At 49.5% G+C, this 23,124-nt stretch overlaps 9 protein-coding genes across 9 annotated transcripts; 2 read left to right on the top strand and 7 right to left on the bottom strand.

Moving 5' to 3' along the window:
• Positions 1 to 266: 266 nt before the first annotated feature.
• On the top strand, positions 267 to 1,360 carry ANOM_002275 (aldo/keto reductase family protein; the record flags this gene model as incomplete). Its single annotated transcript, XM_015547532.1, has 2 exons — positions 267 to 798; positions 852 to 1,360. The coding sequence occupies 2 exons, from the start codon at positions 267 to 269 to the stop codon at positions 1,358 to 1,360; spliced, it is 1,041 nt and encodes a 346-aa protein (XP_015410388.1).
• A 478-nt stretch (positions 1,361 to 1,838) lies between these two features.
• Positions 1,839 to 3,244, bottom strand: ANOM_002274 (uncharacterized protein; the record flags this gene model as incomplete). Its single annotated transcript, XM_015547531.1, has 2 exons — positions 3,134 to 3,244; positions 1,839 to 3,048 (listed from the first exon to the last, which is right to left on the bottom strand). The coding sequence occupies exons 1-2, from the start codon at positions 3,205 to 3,207 to the stop codon at positions 1,839 to 1,841; spliced, it is 1,284 nt and encodes a 427-aa protein (XP_015410387.1). The 5' UTR covers positions 3,208 to 3,244.
• A 1,009-nt stretch (positions 3,245 to 4,253) lies between these two features.
• On the bottom strand, positions 4,254 to 5,413 carry ANOM_002273 (uncharacterized protein; the record flags this gene model as incomplete). The annotated part of the gene is made up of 2 exons (XM_015547530.1): positions 4,254 to 4,537; positions 4,624 to 5,413. The coding sequence occupies 2 exons, from the start codon at positions 5,411 to 5,413 to the stop codon at positions 4,254 to 4,256; spliced, it is 1,074 nt and encodes a 357-aa protein (XP_015410384.1).
• Positions 5,414 to 7,332: 1,919 nt separating this feature from the next.
• On the top strand, positions 7,333 to 8,585 carry ANOM_002272 (alpha/beta fold hydrolase; the record flags this gene model as incomplete). Its single annotated transcript, XM_015547529.1, has 4 exons — positions 7,333 to 7,664; positions 7,805 to 7,911; positions 7,961 to 8,061; positions 8,124 to 8,585. The coding sequence occupies 4 exons, from the start codon at positions 7,333 to 7,335 to the stop codon at positions 8,583 to 8,585; spliced, it is 1,002 nt and encodes a 333-aa protein (XP_015410383.1).
• A 3,729-nt stretch (positions 8,586 to 12,314) lies between these two features.
• On the bottom strand, positions 12,315 to 12,816 carry ANOM_002271 (uncharacterized protein; the record flags this gene model as incomplete). Its single annotated transcript, XM_015547528.1, has 3 exons — positions 12,315 to 12,483; positions 12,546 to 12,637; positions 12,712 to 12,816. The coding sequence occupies 3 exons, from the start codon at positions 12,814 to 12,816 to the stop codon at positions 12,315 to 12,317; spliced, it is 366 nt and encodes a 121-aa protein (XP_015410386.1).
• A 1,248-nt stretch (positions 12,817 to 14,064) lies between these two features.
• Positions 14,065 to 16,379, bottom strand: ANOM_002270 (multicopper oxidase; the record flags this gene model as incomplete). Its single annotated transcript, XM_015547527.1, has 7 exons — positions 16,054 to 16,379; positions 15,948 to 16,003; positions 15,782 to 15,892; positions 15,676 to 15,735; positions 15,461 to 15,631; positions 15,277 to 15,402; positions 14,065 to 15,214 (listed from the first exon to the last, which is right to left on the bottom strand). The coding sequence occupies exons 1-7, from the start codon at positions 16,240 to 16,242 to the stop codon at positions 14,065 to 14,067; spliced, it is 1,863 nt and encodes a 620-aa protein (XP_015410385.1). The 5' UTR covers positions 16,243 to 16,379.
• Positions 16,380 to 17,041: 662 nt separating this feature from the next.
• Positions 17,042 to 17,608, bottom strand: ANOM_002269 (cysteine hydrolase family protein; the record flags this gene model as incomplete). The annotated part of the gene is made up of 1 exon (XM_015547526.1): positions 17,042 to 17,608. The coding sequence occupies one exon, from the start codon at positions 17,606 to 17,608 to the stop codon at positions 17,042 to 17,044; it is 567 nt and encodes a 188-aa protein (XP_015410426.1).
• A 224-nt stretch (positions 17,609 to 17,832) lies between these two features.
• Positions 17,833 to 18,564, bottom strand: ANOM_002268 (GNAT family N-acetyltransferase; the record flags this gene model as incomplete). Its single annotated transcript, XM_015547525.1, has 1 exon — positions 17,833 to 18,564. One exon carries the CDS (start codon positions 18,562 to 18,564, stop codon positions 17,833 to 17,835), a length of 732 nt encoding a protein of 243 aa, XP_015410427.1.
• A 471-nt stretch (positions 18,565 to 19,035) lies between these two features.
• ANOM_002267 (glycoside hydrolase family 5 protein) lies at positions 19,036 to 20,374 on the bottom strand (the record flags this gene model as incomplete). Its single annotated transcript, XM_015547524.1, has 3 exons — positions 19,036 to 19,124; positions 19,172 to 19,589; positions 19,652 to 20,374. The coding sequence occupies 3 exons, from the start codon at positions 20,372 to 20,374 to the stop codon at positions 19,036 to 19,038; spliced, it is 1,230 nt and encodes a 409-aa protein (XP_015410422.1).
• Between the last annotated feature and the right edge of the window lie 2,750 nt (positions 20,375 to 23,124).

The raw sequence follows: 23,124 nt of genomic DNA, 5'->3' as shown, positions 1-23,124 counted from the left end.
CCCGGCCCCGCTCCGCTCCGTATCTAGTCCGCTCAAAGCCCTGGTCTGTTATCACAAATCTAACGTGTAGACGATCACAAATCACGCTGAGTATAGCTCCACAAGGATTGCTTTTTCGGGAGACAGGTTCCACAATTTCTATGTGCTATCTTGCCTTCCAGAATCGTATTTAAACCTGGATTCCGCCAGTAGAGAATTCGTACCAATCATCCCACAAACAACATCCAATATCCCTCTACCCAGCTATACCCAAAATAACAGAAACTATGGCATCTGAACCTACATACCACCCACGCGTTATTTTGGGACTGATGACATTCGGCCCTGACGTCAACAAGGGCGCGCGAATCACCTCTCTCGCTGAATTCGGCCAATGCCTCGATTACCTCACGTCGCAGGGATACAACGAAGTTGACACGGCGCGCATGTACCTCGACGAGAAACAAGAAGAATTCACAGCGGCGGTTGGATGGAAGGAGCGTGGCCTGAGCCTCGCGACCAAGGTGTATCCGACTCAACCCGGAATGCACAAGCCGGCCTCGCTGCGCAGGAAGTTCCATGAGTCCTTGTCCGCTCTTCAGACGGACCAGGTGGATATCTTCTACCTGCATGCGGCAGACCGGTCGGTCCCGTTTGCTGAGACCCTTGAGGCTGTGGATGAGCTCTATCGGGAGGGGAGGTTCAAGCGCTTGGGGCTGAGTAACTATACCGCGTTCGAGGTTGCGGAGATTGTCATCCTGTGTGCGGAGAGAGGTTGGGTGCGGCCGACCATCTATCAGGCTATGTATAATGCCATCAGTGAGTGATTATCATGATTTCTTGTGGGTTTGATACCAACTGACTTGGAAAAGCCCGAAACATTGAAACGGAATTGATCCCTTGCTGCCGTCGCTATGGGCTCGAAATCGTCGTCTACAACCCGCTAGCCGGGGGAATACTCTCCGGGAAGTATCAAGCAGGCGCTGCAGTACCAGAGGAAGGCCGCTTCAGTGACAAGAACACGACCGGGGCTTTGTACCGTCAGCGATACCTCAATGACTCCGTGCTAAATGCACTGGATATCATCAGACCTATGGCTGAGAAGCATAGCCTGACGTTGCCCGATGTCGCCTTTCGATGGCTTTGTCATCATTCTCAGTTGCGCCTCGAGGGCGATGGCAAGGACGGTATCCTGATTGGTGTGAGCAGCTTTGGCCAGTTGCAGCAGAACTTGAGAGCGCTGCAGCAGGGCCCTCTTCCGGATGAGTTGGTTAACGCCTTGGATGAGGCGTGGATGTGTGCGAAGCCTGTCTCGGCGAATCACTGGCATCTTGATCTGCGGTATACTTATGATACTGAAGCTGCATTGTTCAGGAGATGAAATCGCTTTAATGGGTTGTTTTTGGATATCTGCGGTCTTGTTGGTGCCGCTGCTGCAGGTGTGGACTCCTCGATGGGAATTTGGAATGTCTTCTGAAATGGAGGTTTTTTGTACATTGTTATAGAACATAGACTTTGGTATCCGGGACTTTATAGCATAAGACTCTCTTGATATCAGGCCTCTCCAATTAGCTTAGCCCAAGTATAAGATTCGGGTACGTGCTTTATCAGTGATATATACCCAGCTACAGTCCAGCTAATAAGTGCGTATAGATTACCAACACCACTAATCACTACGGCTTATGATGGAAACTCCACTCTGAACCCTGGACAATGTAGTAGAACAGAAATCTAGATCTCAATCTGAAGCTATGCTCAATCTTTGTAGTGCCACGCAACCTTTTGCAAACCGTATCCGAAGATGCACCCGAGAAAAAAGAAATAAACATATGTACAATCTGAAAATATCACCACTAATGTCAATAACTCGGCCCCTCCAGAAGTGACGCCGAAGCTGGCCTCAAAGGCAGAGGCACCTCCTCTTCATAAACCGGACTCAAGGGCGTCGGCGGCCCAAAACCATACGACTCATCAGACGTAACGTGGCGAACCTCCGGCCACCGTTCCTTCTGGGCGTCCTCTCTGGGTTCAGCCTCCGGCTCGACGATCTTGAGTTTCTTGTTTTTCTTCTTCTTCTTATCCCGTTTGCGGAGCGGCGCCCAGGCGCCCCAATTGTCATCTTTGCGCTCTTCGCCGGGCTCGGGGTGAGTTTGGGGCTCAGGTTTCGGAAAGGAAGGCTGCTCATCGACAGCGATGGTCTCGTCGGTAGGATGCGGCGAAGAAGCAGAGGGAGGCGGCGACGGCGTGAGCGGCCAGTCCTCGCTGACCGGCTCTGACTCTCGTTTACCACTGTACGCAGCAGTGCCTTCGTCCTCCGTCGACCCGTCATACGCATGACTGGGCTCGACCTCCGGCACGACATCCTCAAACGCAGGCTCCTCCTCCGGCTCCTCGGGAATCGTCTCCTCGACAATCCGCACCGCATCCCCATTCGCCATCGAATGCACAATATGCCGTCCGTTCTCGAGTCGCCGGAAATTCACCGCCGCCAACTTCTCCGAGTAGATCTCCGCCATAATCTGCACGAGCAGCCGGTCAAATGACGCGTCCCGTCCAATGCCATTCAGAAACCACTCCCGCTTGAACACCGCGTCGTCCGCCTCGAACTCGTCCTCCATCTTCACCCGTATGTAGTCCGGAAACCATGTCTCGTCCCGCGGCAGCTTTGAGTAGATGCTCCGCGCGATCCGCAGAATGTCGGGCGTGGGTACATCGCGGTCAAACACTTCGATGTAATGCTTCGCGTGGGCCTCCAGTCCACCGAGACCATATTTCCTTGCGGCCAAGTAGGCAAACGCGCTGCGTCTGTATTCTATCGTTCGCCGGGGGATGCTGGGATCCGGACCATCGCGGAGAGTCTCGTATTCGCCTGTGTAGAGGTAGTGGACAAGCGTGTGGCCGATGTCTTCGTCGACATCGAGAGTGGAGACAAACTTCAGACTGGGGTTGTAGCCCTGCTCAAAGGCCTTGGGGCTTCTGCGTAGCTGGGGGAATTGCCGCAGGTAGAACTCCGGGATGATGTATTCGTCCCGGCCGATGATGAGAGTGACGACGGGGGCTTTGTAGGGGCTGGGGTTTTGAGTCGTCAGTTATTCGTGTTCGCAATAGCTTCTATTCTCATCAGACTAAGTAGGAATGAGGGTCTGGGTCGAACCTTGTCGTCGGCTGTGGATATTCCCGAACCTCGCCGTCCATGTACGACGTCTCTTCGATGGGATCTAGATGCATTTTTTCCTTTACTCTTCTTCTTCTCTCTTTTACTCTTAAAATCAAACACTAAACAAACCCACACAGCACCAGTCCCAGAAACCAAAGCCAGAACCAAAAGCAAAACAAAAACAAACCGGAGAATTTACCCCACCCAGACAGAGAATCCCCTCTTTAAAAAACCCCCCATGCAGTCAGTTCAGGTCTTGTTTCTTTTTCTTCCAAGGCATGAAAGGCAACGTCTCGAATTCAAGTCAGGGATCAATGCAGGTGTGAGCTGTCCAGTCACGCTCTATGCATCGGGGCCATGCGTCGAATGGGATCCGCAAGACACGTTGGGCGCCATGCTAACCACGTCAGTCTTTTTGTTATGCATGCGAGGATGCCTTTAGGGCTTGTGGGCCTCGCCGCTGGAGGGGGCGCTGATTGGGCGGTGAGGAGTCTGGCGGAGTTGCAGGATTGGGTTTGTTTACTCTTTTTGTCGGTGGGTTCTTGGATCTTGAATTTAGGATTTACGATTTAGGGATTTAATCAGGTACGTATTTTGGGGGGAGGTTGGCTTGCTTGGTTGGGGTTGAATTCTATGGATTTAATGTGTGAGGGTTTGGGTTGTGGGAACGGAATTCCCCGCATTTTGCGTTAGGGTGTGTTTATTGTTTATGCATGTATTCAGAGAAGCTTGGGGGAAAAATAAATAAAAGAAAAATAAAATAAATTGGGGAGGAAGCTTGGAGGGGTTTGTCTTGAGTCATCTAGACCGCTTGTTTAGTTCTCGTTGCGCTCAGTTCGACGGCCATCTTTTCTCCCAGACTTGGCTCTAATCAACCATCTATGTGTCACTTTGAGGCCAATCTAGCCTCTCACTGCAAGGCTACAGGAATAACTTGTTTATAATTCGAATAATTAGTCGTAAAATAAAATTCAATAGATTTATTGGCTCAGACACGCCCAGTACCCTGCAGAAAACACCAGCAAATATCCTCCCACCGCCAAAGTGCGAGTATGATTTATATAAATATGACAACCCATGCAAAGAACATAACACCAAAAAGCAAAATAATAAATTCTCAGGTGAATATATAGCTCACACTGTTCGAGCGATGTCGCCTGCGTCTTCGGCGAGAATGCGATCGGGAACTGTGTGTCGATCCCGCCTCGCTGTCCTGGTACGTTTGTGCACGGCGAATAGATCCACGGATGGATTTCAGCGACGGTATCTCGCCCTTTTCTGGCTCGGGCGCTGTGATAGCTGCAACGGGTGCTGGCTCAGGGAGCTGAGTGGTCTGGGGCTGTTCGATCTTTTGGGTACTGGAGCCGAGGAAACGGGGAGGTGGGTTTTGGACGAGACCGACTGGTAGGTACTAGTTAGCTGATATGCTTCTGGCAGGTGAAGTAGACCATTCATCTTTGAATGACGCTGGATGTAGGCAGATTTACCTTGGAGCATGATGTTGTCCCATATCGACCGCGGCGGTTGGAATACCCCGATATTCTGAACGGCTTTCTCGTCCACACCTGGTAGATTCATCCACACTAGGTATGTTCCGCGGTGAATATCGCCCTCGATCCGGAATGGATGCAGTTTCTCCGGAATAAGCAGCGGTGTGGGTATAACAATTGGCTCGTAGGCCGGAATCACCAGGTGGAAGAAAGGTGCTCTCCGTCGTGGATGTCGCGAGGCGTAAACATCTCGAACAGACGACATGAAGGCGACCAGAGCATCGAGGTCATGCACAATGCCAATGAAATTCCGACCCAAAAGACCCTTTGTCCGCAGCTTCTCCTCGAAATGATACGTCCAGTCTGTGTCCGGATGATAGACGAAATACCAGTCGAGCTCGGGGTCCGACTTTTCGAGCTTCGATTTCAGCATCACATAGATATTTTCGGCGAAGGCCGTCCCCCCTGCCAGCGCAAGCTCGGCTCTTTGTGTCTCGCTCATACTTTTCAGGTGTCCTGCGATCGCCCGCAGCTCGCCCACCCCTTGATACGTTGCGATCATGTTGGCAGCGATGCCGACTGCCCCCACGGTGCCGGTGAAAGCGGAGGCATAGACGGCTTTGTCGCCGAACGAGTTCGCGGCGATCTTGATCGTCTCAATGACCTTTTTGACGGTATCGCTGGTGACATTAAGTTTCTGGCCGACTTCTTGGATCGTTTTCAGAGCATCGTTGGCTTGCTCCGCTATCTCCAACACCTTCTTCTTCCGTTGCTCGAATAGCATCATGTTGGCGCTGTCTGTCCGCTACGTTGACGGTCCGGTCGCAGTTTTCTCGCCCAGATACTTCCAGCGGTGAATGGATCGTCCGAGAATTGCTCAAACCACGGCTGATTCGTCCAGTGAACTAGTGCCCAGCTCGGGCTCTACTTACTCAATCTCGAAAGCTTTGGTCGCATCTAAGCAGGAAGGGTGTCAGTGAACGTGACCAGCATCCCAGGTTCTTTTAAGTAGAAACTCACCTATAGCCATGGTGAGACGCACAACGAAAGCCAACTGGGATTATGTCATGTTTTAATTTCCCTTCTGCGTCCCGACAGAAGCTCCATAATATAGAGCCCAAGTGAGCTATACTGGGAGTAATTGGGCGCCCCACAGCGCGATCATTGGTGATCCGCACCGACACGTATGTTGGCTCCGTTTTGCTTCGCTGTACCTCGATGGAGCCACTTTGATTGAATTGGGGACTGAATCATTTGACAGCGAATTTGTTAAGTCTGAGTGAAAAAGGTAAGAAATGACTGTACCCATTGTGAATGCCAGTTGTGGTTGTACTGGTCAGAGCATTGGTCGGAAATTGGTTTTAGGGTTCTTCGGGGGGCTGATTTATTATCTTCCTCGGCAGCCCTGACGAGGCCAGGCAGTGTGGAGCATCCGGCAGTGTTTCATGAGATTTTACTTACTCTGTGGCTTGTTTCACCTCCGTAACTGCCGCTAGTCCATTCATTCGCTCTGTCGTCTTTATGCTTCCTACATTTTGATTTCAATCTCCTGGTAGACGAACCGAGCTAAGAACATTAGGGGCCGAGCTAACTCAGCAATAAGCGACGTCCGTTGCCCGCACGGTAGCGCATACCCTGTCGCCTTCAAAGCTTGACAAGTGATCTCACTCGCACAGGTAGTCCACCCATTGCAATGGCTTGAGGCAACTCGCACTGACTCTAGTAAAGCAAAACCGTGAAGTAAACGATATCGCTCCTATCGGGGTTCGGAGACTAGGAGGACCTGCAACTAATGTGCACGATTGCAGTATCGCAGTAGCAATTGGGTTGCAACATATAGTCCGAGGTGGGATGGCATCGGAGACAAAAAAGAGAGGTAGTGTGTAGTGCAGGAATGAATGTCTTCCTAGCATAGTTTCTTTACTCAACAATGAAGATAAGGAAGAGACATAACAGGAAGAGGAACTAAATAGGCGTTGGGCCATCATATCGGCGTACAGACGTTCTCGGAGAAGGTGTCACCGTACTAACGTTTGAATCTGAAAATCACTACACTTCTGCCATGTATAGTGCAGCTTACTGAGCTTTGGTGTGAGCTCATTCGTATTTCAATATTGTTGTTTTCCAGCACTGGCGTCTGGTGAAGGGATATGGAAGACACCGGATATATACTTGGCGAAAAGTACCAAAATGCAGGACAGAGCTTAATAATGCATAATTTTAGCACATTATTCTGTTCGAGTATAAACTACAGTGCATATACGCAGTCCTCCACCGAAAACACCGGTATGCCCCACATTCGTCAAGCGCGCAAGGCAGATTGAGTCGCCTCACAGGAAGTTTTTCTACGCAATCGGGACTTGGATCCGCACTGCTTCAGCGGGTAAATCTTCCGATGACCCTCATTCATACGAGTATCTAGATCCCACTGTCCAGCAGCTGGGTAGTTAAATGTAAGCATCCGAGTGCAATCATGTTTCTCCAGCTTAGTTGCATATATTCCGGTCTTGCCAATCTTTCTACCCCGCGGGGCTGTGCCGGAGATAACATTAGACTAGTATGGCCCTAGGCCCACGTCCCCTCGATCCGAGCTTTGCGTCCAATGTCATCCTTGTCTAGAATTTTCTTAATATATAGCATGGGTACGGTCTGCCCAACACTTCAGTCAATGCTCACAACACCACATCGACTGTACCGAATTGAATCATGGCGTCTACGGCATTTCCCTCCTTAGCGAAGAAGGTCCAGCTCTCCGACGGCACAACGTACGGATATGTCGCTGTTCCTCCGTCGACTCCAGACCAAGTCTCCTTCCTTCTTCTCCATGGATATCCGTCTTCGTCGTATGACTGGCGTCACCAGATAACCGGCTTACAGAATGCCGGATATGGTGTCATTGCGCCGGACCTTCTCGGATACGGCGATACCGACAAGCCCAGTGATCTAAACGCTTATCGCAACAAAACCATGAGCAAACATATCATTGAGATACTGGATAGAGAGGGTATAGATAAAGTAGTCATGGTGGGGCACGATTGGTACGAAAATCTGCGCTTCTATTGCGATTTCCCCCATGTTTCGTATATCCTTGTCTGCAAAAGGGACTACAACATCACTACTAGAGGCTGATATCTCGCGTCAATTGTTTTCGCATCGCCAACTGATGTAATATGAACAGGGGAGTTGGCCTTGCATCCCGTCTAGCCATGTACCATCGCGATCGCTTCTACGGTCTAGTCACAATCGCCGTGGCATACATCCAGGCAGGCATGCACTGGGACGTCGGTCTGTTCCCTGATCCCCATCTCCATCAACCCCCAGCTAACAACAACAGACGCTATCTGCGAGAAAACCAAAAGCATAATCGGCTACGAAACCTTCGGCTACTGGAAATGGCACGGCACCGAGGAGGCGGCGGAAGACTGCGCCAACCACGTACGCACCCTTCAACTCTTCACGAATATATAAATTCAACTCCAACTAACAAAATCAAATAGCCCGCCTCCGTATTCAGCCTCCTCTACCCCAACGATCCCTCCCTTTGGAAATCCGACTTCGCCCCCACAGGCAAAGCGGCCGAGTTTGTCCGCTCTGGGCGCACAACCCCCATCCCCTCGTGGTATTCCTCCGAGGAGTATGCCATTCACAGTCGTATCTTCGCTGAGGGCGGCTATGCCGGGCCCCTCTCGTGGTATAAGGCAGCTATGCGGGGTGTTAATCTTGATGATGAGGCTGCTATCCCGGTGGAAGAGAGGCTGTGTCCGGTGCCGAGTTTGTTCGTAGCGGCGAAGCAGGATTATGTCTGTCGGGCGGATTTGCAAAGCGCCTCTTCGCGGATGACGGCTCCCGGTGGCAGGATTGAGGAGATTGATGCTGGGCATTGGGTGCAGCTGGAGCAGCCGGAAGTGGTCAATCGTCTGCTAGTTGATTTTGCAGAGGAAGTGAAGGGGGCGAAGTGATGGCTTGATCGGGTGCTTACAATTTTTAGCCTCATTCATGGTGATATTGAATATTGTTTGTCTGGTTGGAGAGGTTGCTTTGTATCGGGAATGACCAGAGTAGATGATTTAATTTTGGCTAGAGCTATTCTTCACTGCATTGATTTTATTTGGAAATCAGGGGAATCCCATATCAATGAGATAATCACACGATGGGCACACACCGATAGGCATTGGAGGGCTATCCTGGCAGGGTCTATTCAATGATCTTCTTCCACAATCACTCTATCATACTCCATGATGCGTGGCACAGTCCCTTGAGGACAAGTCTGTGAATGTAGGTGAAATGTCAACCCCCTTTATAAACCATGGAATTAGCGCGCTCAGTTCAGCTTCCCCATCGTAGGACGACGTTGTAATCATCTAAATCACTTATATGCCTAGGCGAGCTTCTGTCATAGCCTATAAACATTCAATACATGCATGGGAAGCCTTTATGGAGGTCGACAAGTGGAATTCAGGCAATGAAGGTAATATTATTAGACTACGTGAAGCCCAACATTATGATTAGGGAATACAGTTAGTTCAATATTAAATCTCTTGAATGGCTTCCATACAGAGATTGACCGGGCAACGTTCTAGTCCTGTACTCGATCTTAACATACTCCCTCACTCTGGGAGAGCCACGTTTCAAATCTCAAATTTCCCCAAGACAGTCTGCGCAATCACCTAGACTGGATAGAATATTCTATCGAGGCCTTGCTGTCAATGAATCTAGATCGGTGCCCAGTGGCCTTTACCAGCTGACTTTCTTAAGGAAGTATTTTCACAGCGAGGAGCTTTCCCCTCAGGACTTTGGCTGCAACCCCTGGCATGTATCTCCATAGATCGCTACCAGGATCAATAATGCTAGCCGAAAACACGGAAATGGCGTAGCATTCAGCTTCAGGCTTTAGGAGAACGAACCACAATGGGTCGATTGCAGCATAGAACAGTGATATTATCGACCCCGCACTATCTACCTACACCGAACTAATCCTTTAGCATCCAAAGGTGCCAACAACGGGGCACACATACTGCGCACAAGCTCGTCGGTGATCACGGCATAACCCCCTATTTCTACTGTATTGGCAGCATACAATAGTAAATAGGAAGATCTATCCTCAGAAAGGCCGAGAGGCACCACTGGACACTGGATAGTGACTACTCTGACATGTATATTAGCTTCCTGAGGTAGTATTGGGCGATATTTACCCATTGGATGATGTTTACCTCCTTTGATTAGCCAGGAAGTCTATAGTCTATCATATCGTTATAGCTGGTACCGGCTTGCAAGCATTCCTCTCAATTCAAGAAGGATATGAAGGGTGAAAGTTGGGACGACACAATCACTGACGCCGTGATTCAGGCCGGCGGTCTTCATGCCGCGGGAAATCATCTTATGGGCCCTGAGTTGCTCGTTCCGGTCGAGAGTCTTGCGATTGACGATGGCCCGTTAACTTTAACCGGCGACGCGAGATGAGATGTCTTTGGTGGCGACGACGCTCTCTCTTCCTGTGCTGCATCCTCTTTTCTTCCTTCGGTTACTACAGTCCTGTTTCTATACGATTGCTCGGATCGCGCCTTTGCTTTTTCATTGCTTGGGTGGAATATTGTCTTCTCCGCTATCCCTCGCAGATTCTGACGAGATATTTCAACGTCAAGACATGCTGTTGCTCTTGTCACTCCGGGCCTGGCCAAGGTATGCTACCAGGGCAACATGAGTGCGGAGGTGGCCTTTGTTATGCTGCCGTCATCATGCGAATGATCTCCCTGACTCTCAACAAGATGGACCCGGTGTATCCCACGCCTCCGTCCAGCGATGCAGAATCGCCGGCTCCTTGGAGTTACAATGATCTGCTATCTTGGATTGAGCATCATCACTTAACTATCCTATGAATACAGAACTATTGAATATCCAGGATCACTGCGGGAATTCTGCTAGCAGAAGTCGATACGAGCCCGGAGCCGCTATAGTGGACTGTACACGGATAGATGAATTAATTGAACTTGTCAAATTATTGGTCTCTGTTAAATCTCACTACTTCAAAATCAGGGGAATCCCCTAACAATGAGACAAGCATATGAGACGAGTATAATTCTATATCCTAGTCAAGTATATTTAAACCATTCCTCACTTCCCCTTTAATAGCTTGGAAATATACTCTATCAGACAGCTCGAATAAGTCTCCAAACCATAAGGTGAAAGGTACTCTGAGCTAAAGCTACCCTTCCTACGCGATTCCAGCACCATATCGATGATAAGTCTTTCCAGATAGCCAACTCAATCAAACAAAGCATCGGGATACCTCTCTCCAGCACTTGTATATCTCATGTGGGTCCAAGTCTAGAATCCACATATCTCCTGGACAACAGCCCTCTCGTCGGAAAGGCCAAGCTCACCCAGCATATACGATATCGCCCAGCTAACACACATTAGTTGTTGCCATTCCGTAAGAGAAGAGACTTGCAGCGACTAGAATTCGGCGATAACAGGGGTCTGGGCCTGGCCCAGGATTGTGATGGATCGGTCTCCTGAACGCGCACCCCCAAACACAGCCAGGTTAGTATTAAACACTAGATCAAGGCACGTCCTGACTACTTTGAGTCCAACTCATCCTTCATGTGGATTAGACACCCGAAAGCAAGCTGTTACGCAGATGGTGTAACATACCCGCACTGATGATACCGACATCAAGGAGTTCTGTTGACGCTTCTGGCATCATGGCGACGGAATCGAAATACCCTGACTTTGCAACTGACACATTCGGAGCACACGAGGTCATCCGTCGGTGACTACCAGTGGGAGGTTATTATAAGGTCCGATCGTTATCTGTCCGACAGCGCCACAACTGTGCTATTATTCGGCTATTGGCCATGATCCCGGACACACCTGCATCTCGAAACCAACTGATAGGTAGATGTCAGGCTGGTCTTCATATGGTTGCGCCACTTGCTGCTTTATGGGTAAGCCCAGGTAATTTAGCTGTTATGTTTCGAGGCGCCAGTGAGCAGAGTGAAGATGTGAATGAGGTTATTAAACGGATGAGCGACATGATTTGGTACAAGCCCTTAGCCTGTCAGTCTGCTGACTACCGCAGCAACAGGAATCAGAACTGAGACCGCTGGAGGATTCCATGATGTATTTCTGAATGGGAGCCAGCAACTCGTGCTCGCCTTAGAAAAGCTAAGTTGTACGGAGTACACTTGAGAGTTGATTACTTCCTTTGCGGATGCCTTCTAGTGTCTCAAATGGTGCGCTTGGCTAAAAGCCAACAAGTCCATGATGAGAAAAAAGGTTGGGCTTGGTAGTATGTGTGTGTATCTTTCATAGGACGTACTTATCCTCCAGTCTAAGTATACTTCTACCTGCCAATCTTCGCTCACTACACATAAATCAATAACACAAAAACGAGCAATGGGACTATAGAAAGCAAGTCCGCGAGTATAGCGTAATATTCCATCAGAACCACTACAATAGCCCTGAGAGAGCCAGCACAACCAAACACAAAGCACAGTCCTATCAAAGAGTAATCCATTCATCTGCACTCAAACTAAGACTTCAACGTTCAACCACATAGTGAACCCACACAGAGACCACTCATGAGCCTTATAAAAGAAAGTAATGTCCAAAATGATCCCCACAATCACCTGACAGATGCCCATCGAAGTGTCCCGTTTCCTTTTCCCTTTCCCCCAAGACAAGCAAGCCTAAATAGGCCTGCACCTCATGCTCTCGATGATATTGTTCATACCATCGATATCAAGGTTCCGGTACTCGCCCTGCAGACCCTGTCTAAGCATCTGGTTGCAGTCGAACCCCATGTAGGCGTCACAGGTATACCCATCCCGGATATTCATGGAGGAGATATTGTGGAACCTATTCTTCTCTTTAGAATGGAATTGAATCAGACTTCCGATGCAGATATGGACGGTACGTACCATGGAGTGTTTGCCGGGAAGGAGTAGCAGACATTGGCCTCGCGGAGACCCTCGGAGTTGCCTCTGTACATCATGTCCTGGTAGATAGTGACCTGAAAGGTTGGCTTGTTAGATGTGGCTTGGGACTTTTATTCACGGGCAAATTGTCACTAGTGATTGTACTTACAGTAGGATTTTCCATCGTAGACACAGGTTCGGCGGGTGCTCCGCTCGCTACTCCTGCCATCAGGAGACCAAGAGCAGTCACGATGGCGGTTCCAAGCTTGAACATTTTGCTTTCGAGTGTAGAATCTGTCTGTCTTTGAGATAGAAGGTCGAAGAAAAGAAGAAGTATGGGCAAAGTAGACGCGATGATGCTCGAGTATGAGGACATTAACCAGAAACTGAGGACGACTTTATATCTTTGAGATCCATATATCACTGACCCTGTTTTAGGACTAATCGGCCACCGAGCAGGGGCCTTTGTCAGGATTCAATCATCACCAAGGTCATAGGATCAGTGGACCAGACTCGTACTAAACCGCAGCTATGCAAGTTTCAGAGAGATTCTGCTCGGTGGCCGATTAGATTCCCAAATACTAGGTTTTTTTTACATTATACCATGTCTCTATGCGCACGCACTTCATCCTTCCTGTGATGGTAGATTCAGGGAAGGCACCGTACAGATCATATACTCTTCACTCGTAGTCTCTAGCACTCTAGGTCTTCTTGTCCATGGCTAGATGAATCAAGTATCCCTATTGCTCTAATTCTTTCAACATTGTAGAGAGAAACCAAGCCCTCGACGGCCCTCCATTCCTTGACAGAAACCGTTGCAATGGTTTTCCTCTTATCGCACGTATATACACTTTAGAGAACCATCTCTCACACTCGCACACACACACGCGCGCGCGCGCGTACACTAACTATTGAATTGTGAAAATTCTAATCTACTATCATACAACCCAGCCCACACTTCGTAGTGCTTCCAAGAAAAACTAAAGACGAGAGGGCTGCATTACTATCCATGCATAACACTTATCTTATGTGTATGCAGGGTGAAATCAGTATACAGTAATACCCGCGTCCTTAGACATTTTGTTGGAAACAGCACACGTTGGACAAAGCTATATGCTGTCATCATCATCCAACTACATCTACAAGAAAATCGCACCGATGATCCTGTTTATCAGACCATTCGTTCAATTTCAGAATATTCGCGACGAAGTTCCGCTTTTGTGGCTATTGATTTTGCTTGATGCAGAGTGTTGTCTAGTTCTCTGGGAAATTAAGTGTTCAGGGGCTTGGTCTATCTCCCTTAACTACACTTATAATAGTGTATAGCTAGTTACGGAACATACAACTAGTGGATCACAAAGCTCCAGTCTACGCGGCAGTAGTGGAAAGTGAAGTAAGTAAACTATGGTAAGTTTAAAGCAAATAGGATACTCCATGTGCGCGATCATAACCCGAAATGAATCATTTAAGCTAAAGTTAAGTGTGCCAGCACGCAAACGTAAAAGACGACATAAAACATAGATCATGCTGCAGGCTCACCTGCATTCTGCAGCTTCACCACCTCTGCCGATGTAGCTAGCTCAGGCCATACATCGATACCGTCAAGAAGGGCCAACGCCATCCCGCCCTCCTGGTGCGTCGTGATATGGCAATGAAGCAGCGAGGGAAATGGCCCGCTGACATAGTACCGGATCGCTATCCATACTCCACCGTCCAAGGCTGCGGTGAGTGTGTTTGTCGTGAATGTGTCGCGTAACGCGGGCTTATCGAGGTAGAACAGTTCAGGTCTCTCAAGCATTCCTTCGTAGACAGTCGACCAGTTGAAGACGCCCATTCCGTCCCCAACAATATAGGCGCGGCTGCCGTGCTTGTGGATGGGGTGGGGTGGGTGAATGGGGTCCATTTCTGGGTCGGATATGATCTGTATAATGATGTCCACCCAGGTGTTGTTAAGTGTTTGGAGCGTGTGATTCGATCCTATGACATCCAGTGGCTGTTTCTCGAATATGAGTGGTGTGTCTGCCGTGATTTCAGGCTCGTATAGGACTCCGTTCCCGATAGACCATTGATATGAACTATTGACACGTCTCATGTTGGTTTTCAGGGTAAGGTCCGCGAATGCCGGTGGCAGGGGAACATTAAACGCTGGGAGGTTCTCTGTGTAGTTCAGGTACCTTACGCTAGCAGACGTGTTCTGCCCCGCGTAGTCAATGTATCCCTTCGTTTCGGGGCCAATTTGTGCTTCTGGTCGAGTCACATTCTGCGTCGTGTTTGCTGCACGGTAGGAAAGGATAGCATATCCGCTGATAACCTGGTCACCTCCATTATCCGTGATTCGAATCGCATAATCTCCTGGTGTTTGATCCAGCTTGACCAGAGCTGAGTATCGAGCTCCGTTGTACATCCCAACCATCTCATATTGACGCGGCTCCACAAACTGACCGTCTACCTCATATATCCACATTGGATGGTTGTCTACCGAGAAAGTAGTTCCTTTCTGCGCTTGTCCTCCAATGAAATTCAGACTCGCCCATCCGTCTTTAGCATCAACCTCAATTCTAGGCAACCCACCATCCGACGGGGTGCAGTTGTTGTGCATTGAAGATGGAACAGCACTAGGCTTTTGATTTGGCCAGCTACCCTGAACATTATGTAAGGGGGGCGCTAGGCATCTGTTCGCAAGTTAGCCATGAGCGGCATAGCAAACATATTCTTTGATTTCTGCAGTGCGTACCCTCTGTCGGTCAGATTTGTCCCTTCCAACACCAAGGCGATCTGGGGGCCAACCAGTGATTGCATCCACTGGGCGTCCGGGCAATAAACGGAACCTTTGCCGTTCACGAGGATACTGTCGACACAGCTACTCCATGAATCAGCTAGCTAATTTCAGACGTTTCCTGCCGTGTCTTCGGACTTACAAGAGATTCATGCCTGAATCAATCTCGGCTTGAAAGTACTCCTGAGCAGTAAAATGGGTCCAGTCGGTTATGAGCAGTAAGTTTGAGTTGGCTTCAGCATTCTGCATTTGTGCCACTTCAGTGGCATCTTTGGCTATCATCGAGTATGGCCGGGCAGCGTCGGGCTTATGGCTGTAAACGTGAGCTACGCTCGGCCAAGAGTGCGAAAGTCCTACCGAATATAAAGAGCTCCCACTTGGCCATCCTGCATCACATTTTTGAAGTGCGAATGGTACCTGCACTAGGTTAGGAGTGCAAGTAGAATATTCCAAGACCACGAACCAGAATGTGCCTGCTGGGGAAGCTTTGAACTTGTATACGAAAGATGAATTCGGCTGAATGGGCGCTTGTGACAGCCCTGGGACACCGTCGGACCACGGAGCGGATTCCATTCTATACGAGATCCGAATTAGTCGAGATTTAGAAGGTGGATATAGCAGTATCTCACGATTGACCATGCCAGTGGACTGTCGTATTGAATGGCAAGTGATTGAAGACATGTACCTAGGCCAAGTCAGCGACTACCGTATGCAGGTTTGCCGTGTTGGAGATACCTCGACATCGTCATCCTCATCGAATATTAAATCAGGCCCTGGGTACTTCCCATTCGTGAGAACCATTTGCCGCGGGACGCCATTGGGAGAGCCAACCCCCCAGGTGAACTCCAGTGTCTCGCGGACTAGCTTGGCTTGCACTAGGCCGAGCCATATGAAGAAGGCTATAACAGCCGTAAGACTAGACATCTGTCAACTCAAGGCGTCATTTACTGAACAAGGTGATGCGAATTGGTAAAATTGATCTGACTAACCACTGAAGTGCGACCAGCTTTATCTTTTAAGGATTTTACAGGTGGAAAATTGGGGTTCGATGTTTCCGAATGCAGAAGCCATCAATTGGCATTGTGGCTTTGGATTGCTCGCGTTAGTGCCAATCTTCGTGCTTAAAAACATTTTTACCTCGTCAGCTCTGTGGACTGATTGGTTAAAGTCACTTTAACTTCATTGGCTTCGTTCAGATAAGGTCTGCTTGGTATGGACCCTTTCTAGGGATGATCCATATCAGCTCGAACCCACAACACAACTTCAAACAAATGAGTCGTCATTTTACATTTCGTGGTGTCTCAGCTCACTCTACGGAGAATACATCCTCATGCCGAGCACTCGGCAAACAGAGTGCATGAGACCTATCGTGAACGTATGAAAAAGCGGCCACAGCTGGTTGGACCAACACGTGGAGGAAACGCGCAACCCCTTGCGTTGAAGTGCCGAATGCGTCTCACAACTGTTCAGAGAAGAACCAAATACTTATCGGTAGCCACTAAGAGAGAGAGCCCAAAGAATGTAGAAGACAGGCGTCATATTCGCGGAGGAGGGAAGGCTAGTCCTATGAGAAAAAATTATCAATGCTCTCGCGAACCATATACTTCGTATCTAAGGAGCTATTAGAAATGTGTGAACGAAAGTAAACTATCTCAAGGACCCTTACCGCAAGACCAAGGCTCTATCAATTCTTCCCCATCCACGGATAACCCCTTGCATATCCCTACAGACGGGCCAGCCACTCATCGGATCCGAGCACATTAGCCTGTTTTGCAATGACCTTATTCATGAGGACGTCGTGCACCTCCTGGTCTCGATCCAAACAGAGATCCTCGAGCACCGTCAACTGATAATCCAGATCGGCTGCCTGTCGAACCGTGGACAGCACTGCCCCGCTAGTGATCAGGCCAGCCACAACAAGATTCTCAATGCGGGAGCTGCGAAGGACCACATCAAGGTCGGAGCCTCCAAAGGCGGACACCCGTCGCTTAGTGATTACAATGTCGTTCTCATGAAGCGCCACTGCCGGGTGGAACTCCACGCTTTCGTCTCCCTCGATGTACTTCCCTGTTTGAATGACTCGTTGTGCCGAGGGATTGCGAGGATGTAGATCAGGGAAGCCACGACGAAACGCTGTTTTCACATGAACAATCCAGACAGACTTCTCTCGGGCGGCTTTGACCACGGAAGCGAGGCGGCGGATGTAGGATTCTCGTTCCGGGGTCGAGTCGTCTAAGATCTGGCCCGTGACTCCTTGCTGGATATCTAGGATGAGGAAGGCGGTGGCCATTGTGTTATGTCGTTTACTTTGTCTGAAGAATGCAACTCTGTGTTCTTTGCCCATTGTTTGTCTTTAATGTTCGGCTGCATCCCGGTACCGTTGCCGTGGCCGGTTCCTGGGTGATTTATCATTATCATTATCGCCGGTTCCGCGTATGTCTACTGATATGTCTAAACCCTAGATCACAACAACAACAACAACAACAACAATAGGTCGACCAGAAAGGTAACTTTCTATCTACCCGACACAGACCCCAAAATCTCTTCCCTCAAACCCTCCAACCCCCTCCTCTGTTTGCCCGTCTCATCAAAATTCCCCGGATGCAACCACCCCTCCAAACCCCCCTTCACCCCCTGCTCCCACTCCGGCCTCAGCAACGAAAACCACGCCGTATCTCTATTCCTCCCCTTAACAACCATATGCTCCCTAAACACACCCTCAAACACAAACCCCAACCGTCTCGCCGCCCGCTTACTCCCCTCATTGAGATCATTACACTTCCATTCCACCCGTCGATACCCCAGCTCCTCGAATGCATACCGCAGCAACAGATACACAGCCTCGGTGGCGCCGGTCGTGCGCTGTAGTTCCGGGGCGAAGAGCACATTCCCGATCTCGATGCGGAGGTGCTCGGGCACAATGCTCATGAGCGTGATCCAGCCTTGGGGCTTTAGCGTGCGGTTGTCGAGGATCGTGTAGAAGAGGGGGTCTTTGCTGGTAGTTTTGCTGTGGATGGAGGCTTCGAATTCGGGGTATGTGCTTTCCGGGTAGGGGCCTTCGGGCAGGTAGGTCCAGACCGAGGCTTTTCGGGGGTTGGTGGCGCCGCCGACAAGTTCCCAGAGTTCCCCGGCGTGGGATTCTTGGATGGGGTGTAGAGTTATGGTCCGGCCAGGGAGAGGGTGGGGGGTTGGTGGTTGTGCTGGCGGGATGAGGACTTCTGGTCCTAGGGGCTGGTTGGTGGTCATCGTTTTTTTCTTTTTTCTGTTGTAGTTTGTAGTTGGGTATTGGTATGTTGGGGGGTTGTCGAGGTGAATTGTGTTTGAGAGGTGGTTATAGATACTGATCATACTATACTATTGTAGTTCTCTGAGTCATTGTTTCGGTATCTAACTAAAGTAGCTCAGGTGGATCGACACAAGAAATCGCCGAGATGCGTCATTCCCGTACCTTATTGTATTATCTATCGAGATCGTGATAGGAGCTTGCCCCCGAGCCTGATGTGGAGTATGCTCACTGTTGATCTTACTGGGCTGGTCGACTGGTGTTTAAGCAGTTAGGGCTATTGGGCGATCCTGCGAGCCAGTCTGACAACGCTCATGGTTGCAATGGGGTCTTGGGGGCCATTTACTTATTACAGAGCAAAGTCTGCCTCGCGGTGCTGACTACTAAAACCATCGTATTCATCATCATCATCATTACTGGATCATCCTAAAACATTACAAAACCTGGTCGCCTCGACCTTTACACACGTCTTCCTGAAACACTGCGTTGAGGTCGGCCGGAATCACTCCCGCTTTGACTCCATCTGCTATGGTCAGCTCGACGTTTCCCAAAGGACAAACCGATACGTACCGCGATAAGACCACCGATATTCGCCTAGCTGGGTCTTCCAGGTCCAGAAAATCCACCCCTGGTGCTGTTCATAGTTCCTCACCTGCGCGGCAAACCACGTCTTGTAAAAGTCCAGGTTGGAATATGGCGCCCATTCAGGTGTCTCCTGCACGTTATCGGGGACCCCTAAGCTCCACTCACCAACAATAGCAGGCCAGTTGATCGCCACGTTGTCGTTACACGAGGCCTTGATGTAGCTGTCTTTGGAGACCTCCACGTGAGGATCCCATTTGAGATAGCGGTGGTTGTCGTAGGCCGCGTAGTAGTCATCCGTCAGGTGCTCGTGCGGATCCCCGGCACCCCAGGCACTGTCCATCATCTGGATATGTAGGTAGTCCTTTTTGTCGATGCCGAGTGCTCCTTCCACTCTGCGGATGGTCTGTTGTTCGGGGGTTTCTCAGTATGACAGTATATACACACAGGTCAATGAAGCCCACTCACATGGAAAGCATTAGGGTAATAGGTGGAACGCAACGTAGCCGTGACCTCGGGGTTCTGCACCGGCTCGTTCACGACCTCCAACATTCCCACGTTCCGGAAACTGGGCAAGATATGGACCTTGATCGCCATCCACTCGAGGAACTCGAGCGCCCGTTGATATTGAAAATCCACATAGAACCCAGGCGTATCGGCGAACTGGCCCGTGAAGGCGTTCTTTGCAACCTGCGCGCCAGGGGCCCCGTGCAGGTCAATAATGATGTACAGACCAGCATCGCTAGCCCACCCACACAGCTTCTCGAGGTACGCAAATCCGCCCCGTGGAAAATGCTCGCTGTCGTTATAGATAAGATCTTCATTCATCCAGTAGCCGACAGGGATGCGAATCGTGTTCAGACCGTAGCTACGGATCTCATAGATGTCCTCCTTGGTAATCCATGAGTTCCAATGCTGGGCGAACGCTTTGTTGGCTGCATCCTGGCCCAGCTTCATCACACAGTCAAATTCGGATTGTTGTTCTTCACAGCCTAACTCAGACCAGGCTATCGTAGCAATCCAAGGTTCAAACACAAACTGTGTGCCCAAGTTAACGCCCCGAATCTTTCCATGTGAGGCTTTGAAAAGATCAGTTCCATTGCTGGAGGTGACAGTCTTGTCCGTCGTGGGAAGCCAGGCGATAGCCAGGGTTGCCAGGTTATTCAGCACCGCTAGCCTGGTGAGTTTCATGGTTGTGACTTGAAACCTGCATGGGTCATTGATAAACTACACCCAGAAAATAAACCGTACGCAATGCGGATATAAAATATCCCCAGTTATACGGGAGGTGACCCCACGGCCAGCATCACTTTAACAGGTGGTAGGTCCAGATCCATATTTGATGAGCGATCTAAAAGGCAAAGAAAGTAAATCTTGGAATATATGACTCTCGCAAAACATGATTGGGTCTCATGTTATCCTCGTTATGTAGGAGTTCCGCTGAGAATGTGCCTGACTCGCTACAAGCGATTCATAGACTTAGGGTTACGTTTCAGTATGCGTCCTGTGCGACGGACAACTGCCGCAAAGGACGCGGGGGCTAGGTAGGGGGGTAAGAATGTGTCAGTCGAGTCCATTCCCTCGACGCCAGGTCCAAACAATAACACACTTGGTCCCGTGCATTTCCAATGCGAAAAGGGGGGCGATGGTGGATCGTCGTCGGAGAGTGCCGTGAAACTAAGAGCCGAAAGGGCCCGACTAAGCCCTGTGCCTAGAACTAAACAGTATCATCCACCGAGCGGTCTATTCCGTAGCCAGTAATCCTAGGGGTCTTTATCCAGTGTCATTTCGCTTGTGAAGATCCAGCCAAAGCTTTTGGACAAATTTAGAAACCTGTGCAAACTCTGCGAAGCTTTCCTGAATGCTCGCTTCAACCCTGACACCCATTCACGGCATACCATCCTTATCGGCTGTAATCTCCGGAATGTCTCGACAACTTGTGGACGCGTCGTCGGTGAAGAATGGACAAGATCAGGATCCTCGGAATTCCGTAGGCAAGAAATAGTGACATTCCGCATGGCTGATATCAATTCCCACGAACGCAATCCACGCTTCATCGCCTCCTTTCAATCGCGCGCGATTGAAACGATAAAGTTCACCATCTTGCAAAGTATAAAACTACGCCACAGGGTAGCAATATGTCCCATTCCGAGAACAGAGCTTGCTCGGATCGGATCTAGTTGAGCTCCCGCCTGAGGGACTTCACTTGTTTAGTGAAATGATATGGCGCTGCTCATCCGAATTCGACCCCCTGAATGAAGATCTGCGCAGACCATCCGAGAAAGTAACGGCTTCTTCCGTACTTCAAACTTATTCAAGAGAGCAATGTCACCTTGTCTGCCTTCTCCAGCGATTGTAAATGAAGGGAGGCCCAAAGAACCGTATCATAGGATGAAGGAAAGTGGATATGGCGAGAGTGGGGGGGTCAATTAGTGGACCAACAGTGTTCAGTAGCCCCCGGTACTCTTTTCCGACAAGTTTGAGATGAAGAATGCCCTCTATGAATGATTGATCGACTCTTGGATCCTCCTGATACCAAATATTGATTCAGATCCGTAGTATATAACAAAAAGAATACTGAGATATTAACTATAATGCGGAACGCCAACATCTGTCAGGATGGGTAGAAGTGACTTTGATCGACTACGATTACACACATGTCTACATGGGCCAAGCTCCGTCATCGAGGCAGTTGTGCAACGCCATATTCTTAATCTTTCTTCGTTGTCGCCGGCGTTATCTCGAAAGAGTATGTTTTGGGAACCCACGTACCTAGAGTAGTCAAGATTAGCCCCTCTTCCAGTTACTTTATCACTAACTGCAACAGCGGTTTTATTCATTCCATCCATGGCGAGATGATCATTGCTGGTGTTTATTCCAGTTGGGCTCTGGAAAATGGGTACACCTCCCGAGCGGAGATCAAGCATTGGACAGCTGTTGAAAGGCGCTTGCACCGAGGTGGCCATATGTCCGCAATACTAGTAGTAGTACCTGGACCGATTCCGTGGCTCATCTGCTGTGTTTTGTCCGTGTCGGTGTTTGACCAATTGGGCCCGACCAACAAAGCAGAATCATACCACCCATTGCTCAAGCCAAGCTCGTGTTTCCCTTATGTATCCGTGCGTTTGGTCCTCCCCATCATCCCCTAGAGCCATATAATCGTCGAGAGGAAACTGGAAGGGGTCGGTTTCAGCATCTGAGTCGATGTCTGGATTGCCTGATCAATCCTTCGCGGTCGGTGTTAGAATGCATATGGCTGGCGGATTTCCCGTCCAGCTCCCATGTGCGACCATCCGCGGGTACACTGACAGGAGGAACCGATCTCGATCGTTGGGTTGAGTGGTAGTTTAGGGAAATGGGCGAAGTGCGGAAGCTGGAATAACCGGTTTTCTTCATAGTTCAAAGCTATATTTGTCGATCTCGGTTCCGAAACGAGGAACCCCACAAACCGTTCCTCATATTTGCTAACCCCGTCCAGGACAAAAGAGTCATGGTGAGTTCATGTGTTTCCCGCTCGGCTCCGAGACGGTTCGTATGGCCGTGGGGAGGATATCTCCGAACTGTCTCAATTGCCATGGACCTTCGATGCGCTACAAAGTAATTCTGTTTATTTTGAGTATCTTGGCCCCGTTTTTGCCACGATCTCGGAATTCCGGACAGTGAAGTGGTGCCCTCGGCCGTAGAGGGAAAGTCTAAAGCGAGCTCAGATTCCCACTCATTATTAATTTATTGAAATAGATATATGTACGTACCCTCTCGACTGGGTAGCTGTCGCAATTTCAGGTGACCGTCACACGACAGAGGGTCAAAGAGAAAATAGATTGGACTCATATGAAATGAAGACTGCAGGTGGACAACATACGGTGGGGAATACGAAGTAGTATTCATTTCACCAAAGGGGTGTGTGGATGAGTAGTGGTAGGGAGAGGGAGAATGAATGC

The sequence above is a fragment of the Aspergillus nomiae genome (assembly GCF_001204775.2).
Source record: "Aspergillus nomiae NRRL 13137 chromosome Unknown contig00030, whole genome shotgun sequence".
Taxonomy (NCBI): domain Eukaryota; kingdom Fungi; phylum Ascomycota; class Eurotiomycetes; order Eurotiales; family Aspergillaceae; genus Aspergillus; species Aspergillus nomiae.
This window is presented reverse-complemented; position numbering and strand designations above follow the sequence as displayed.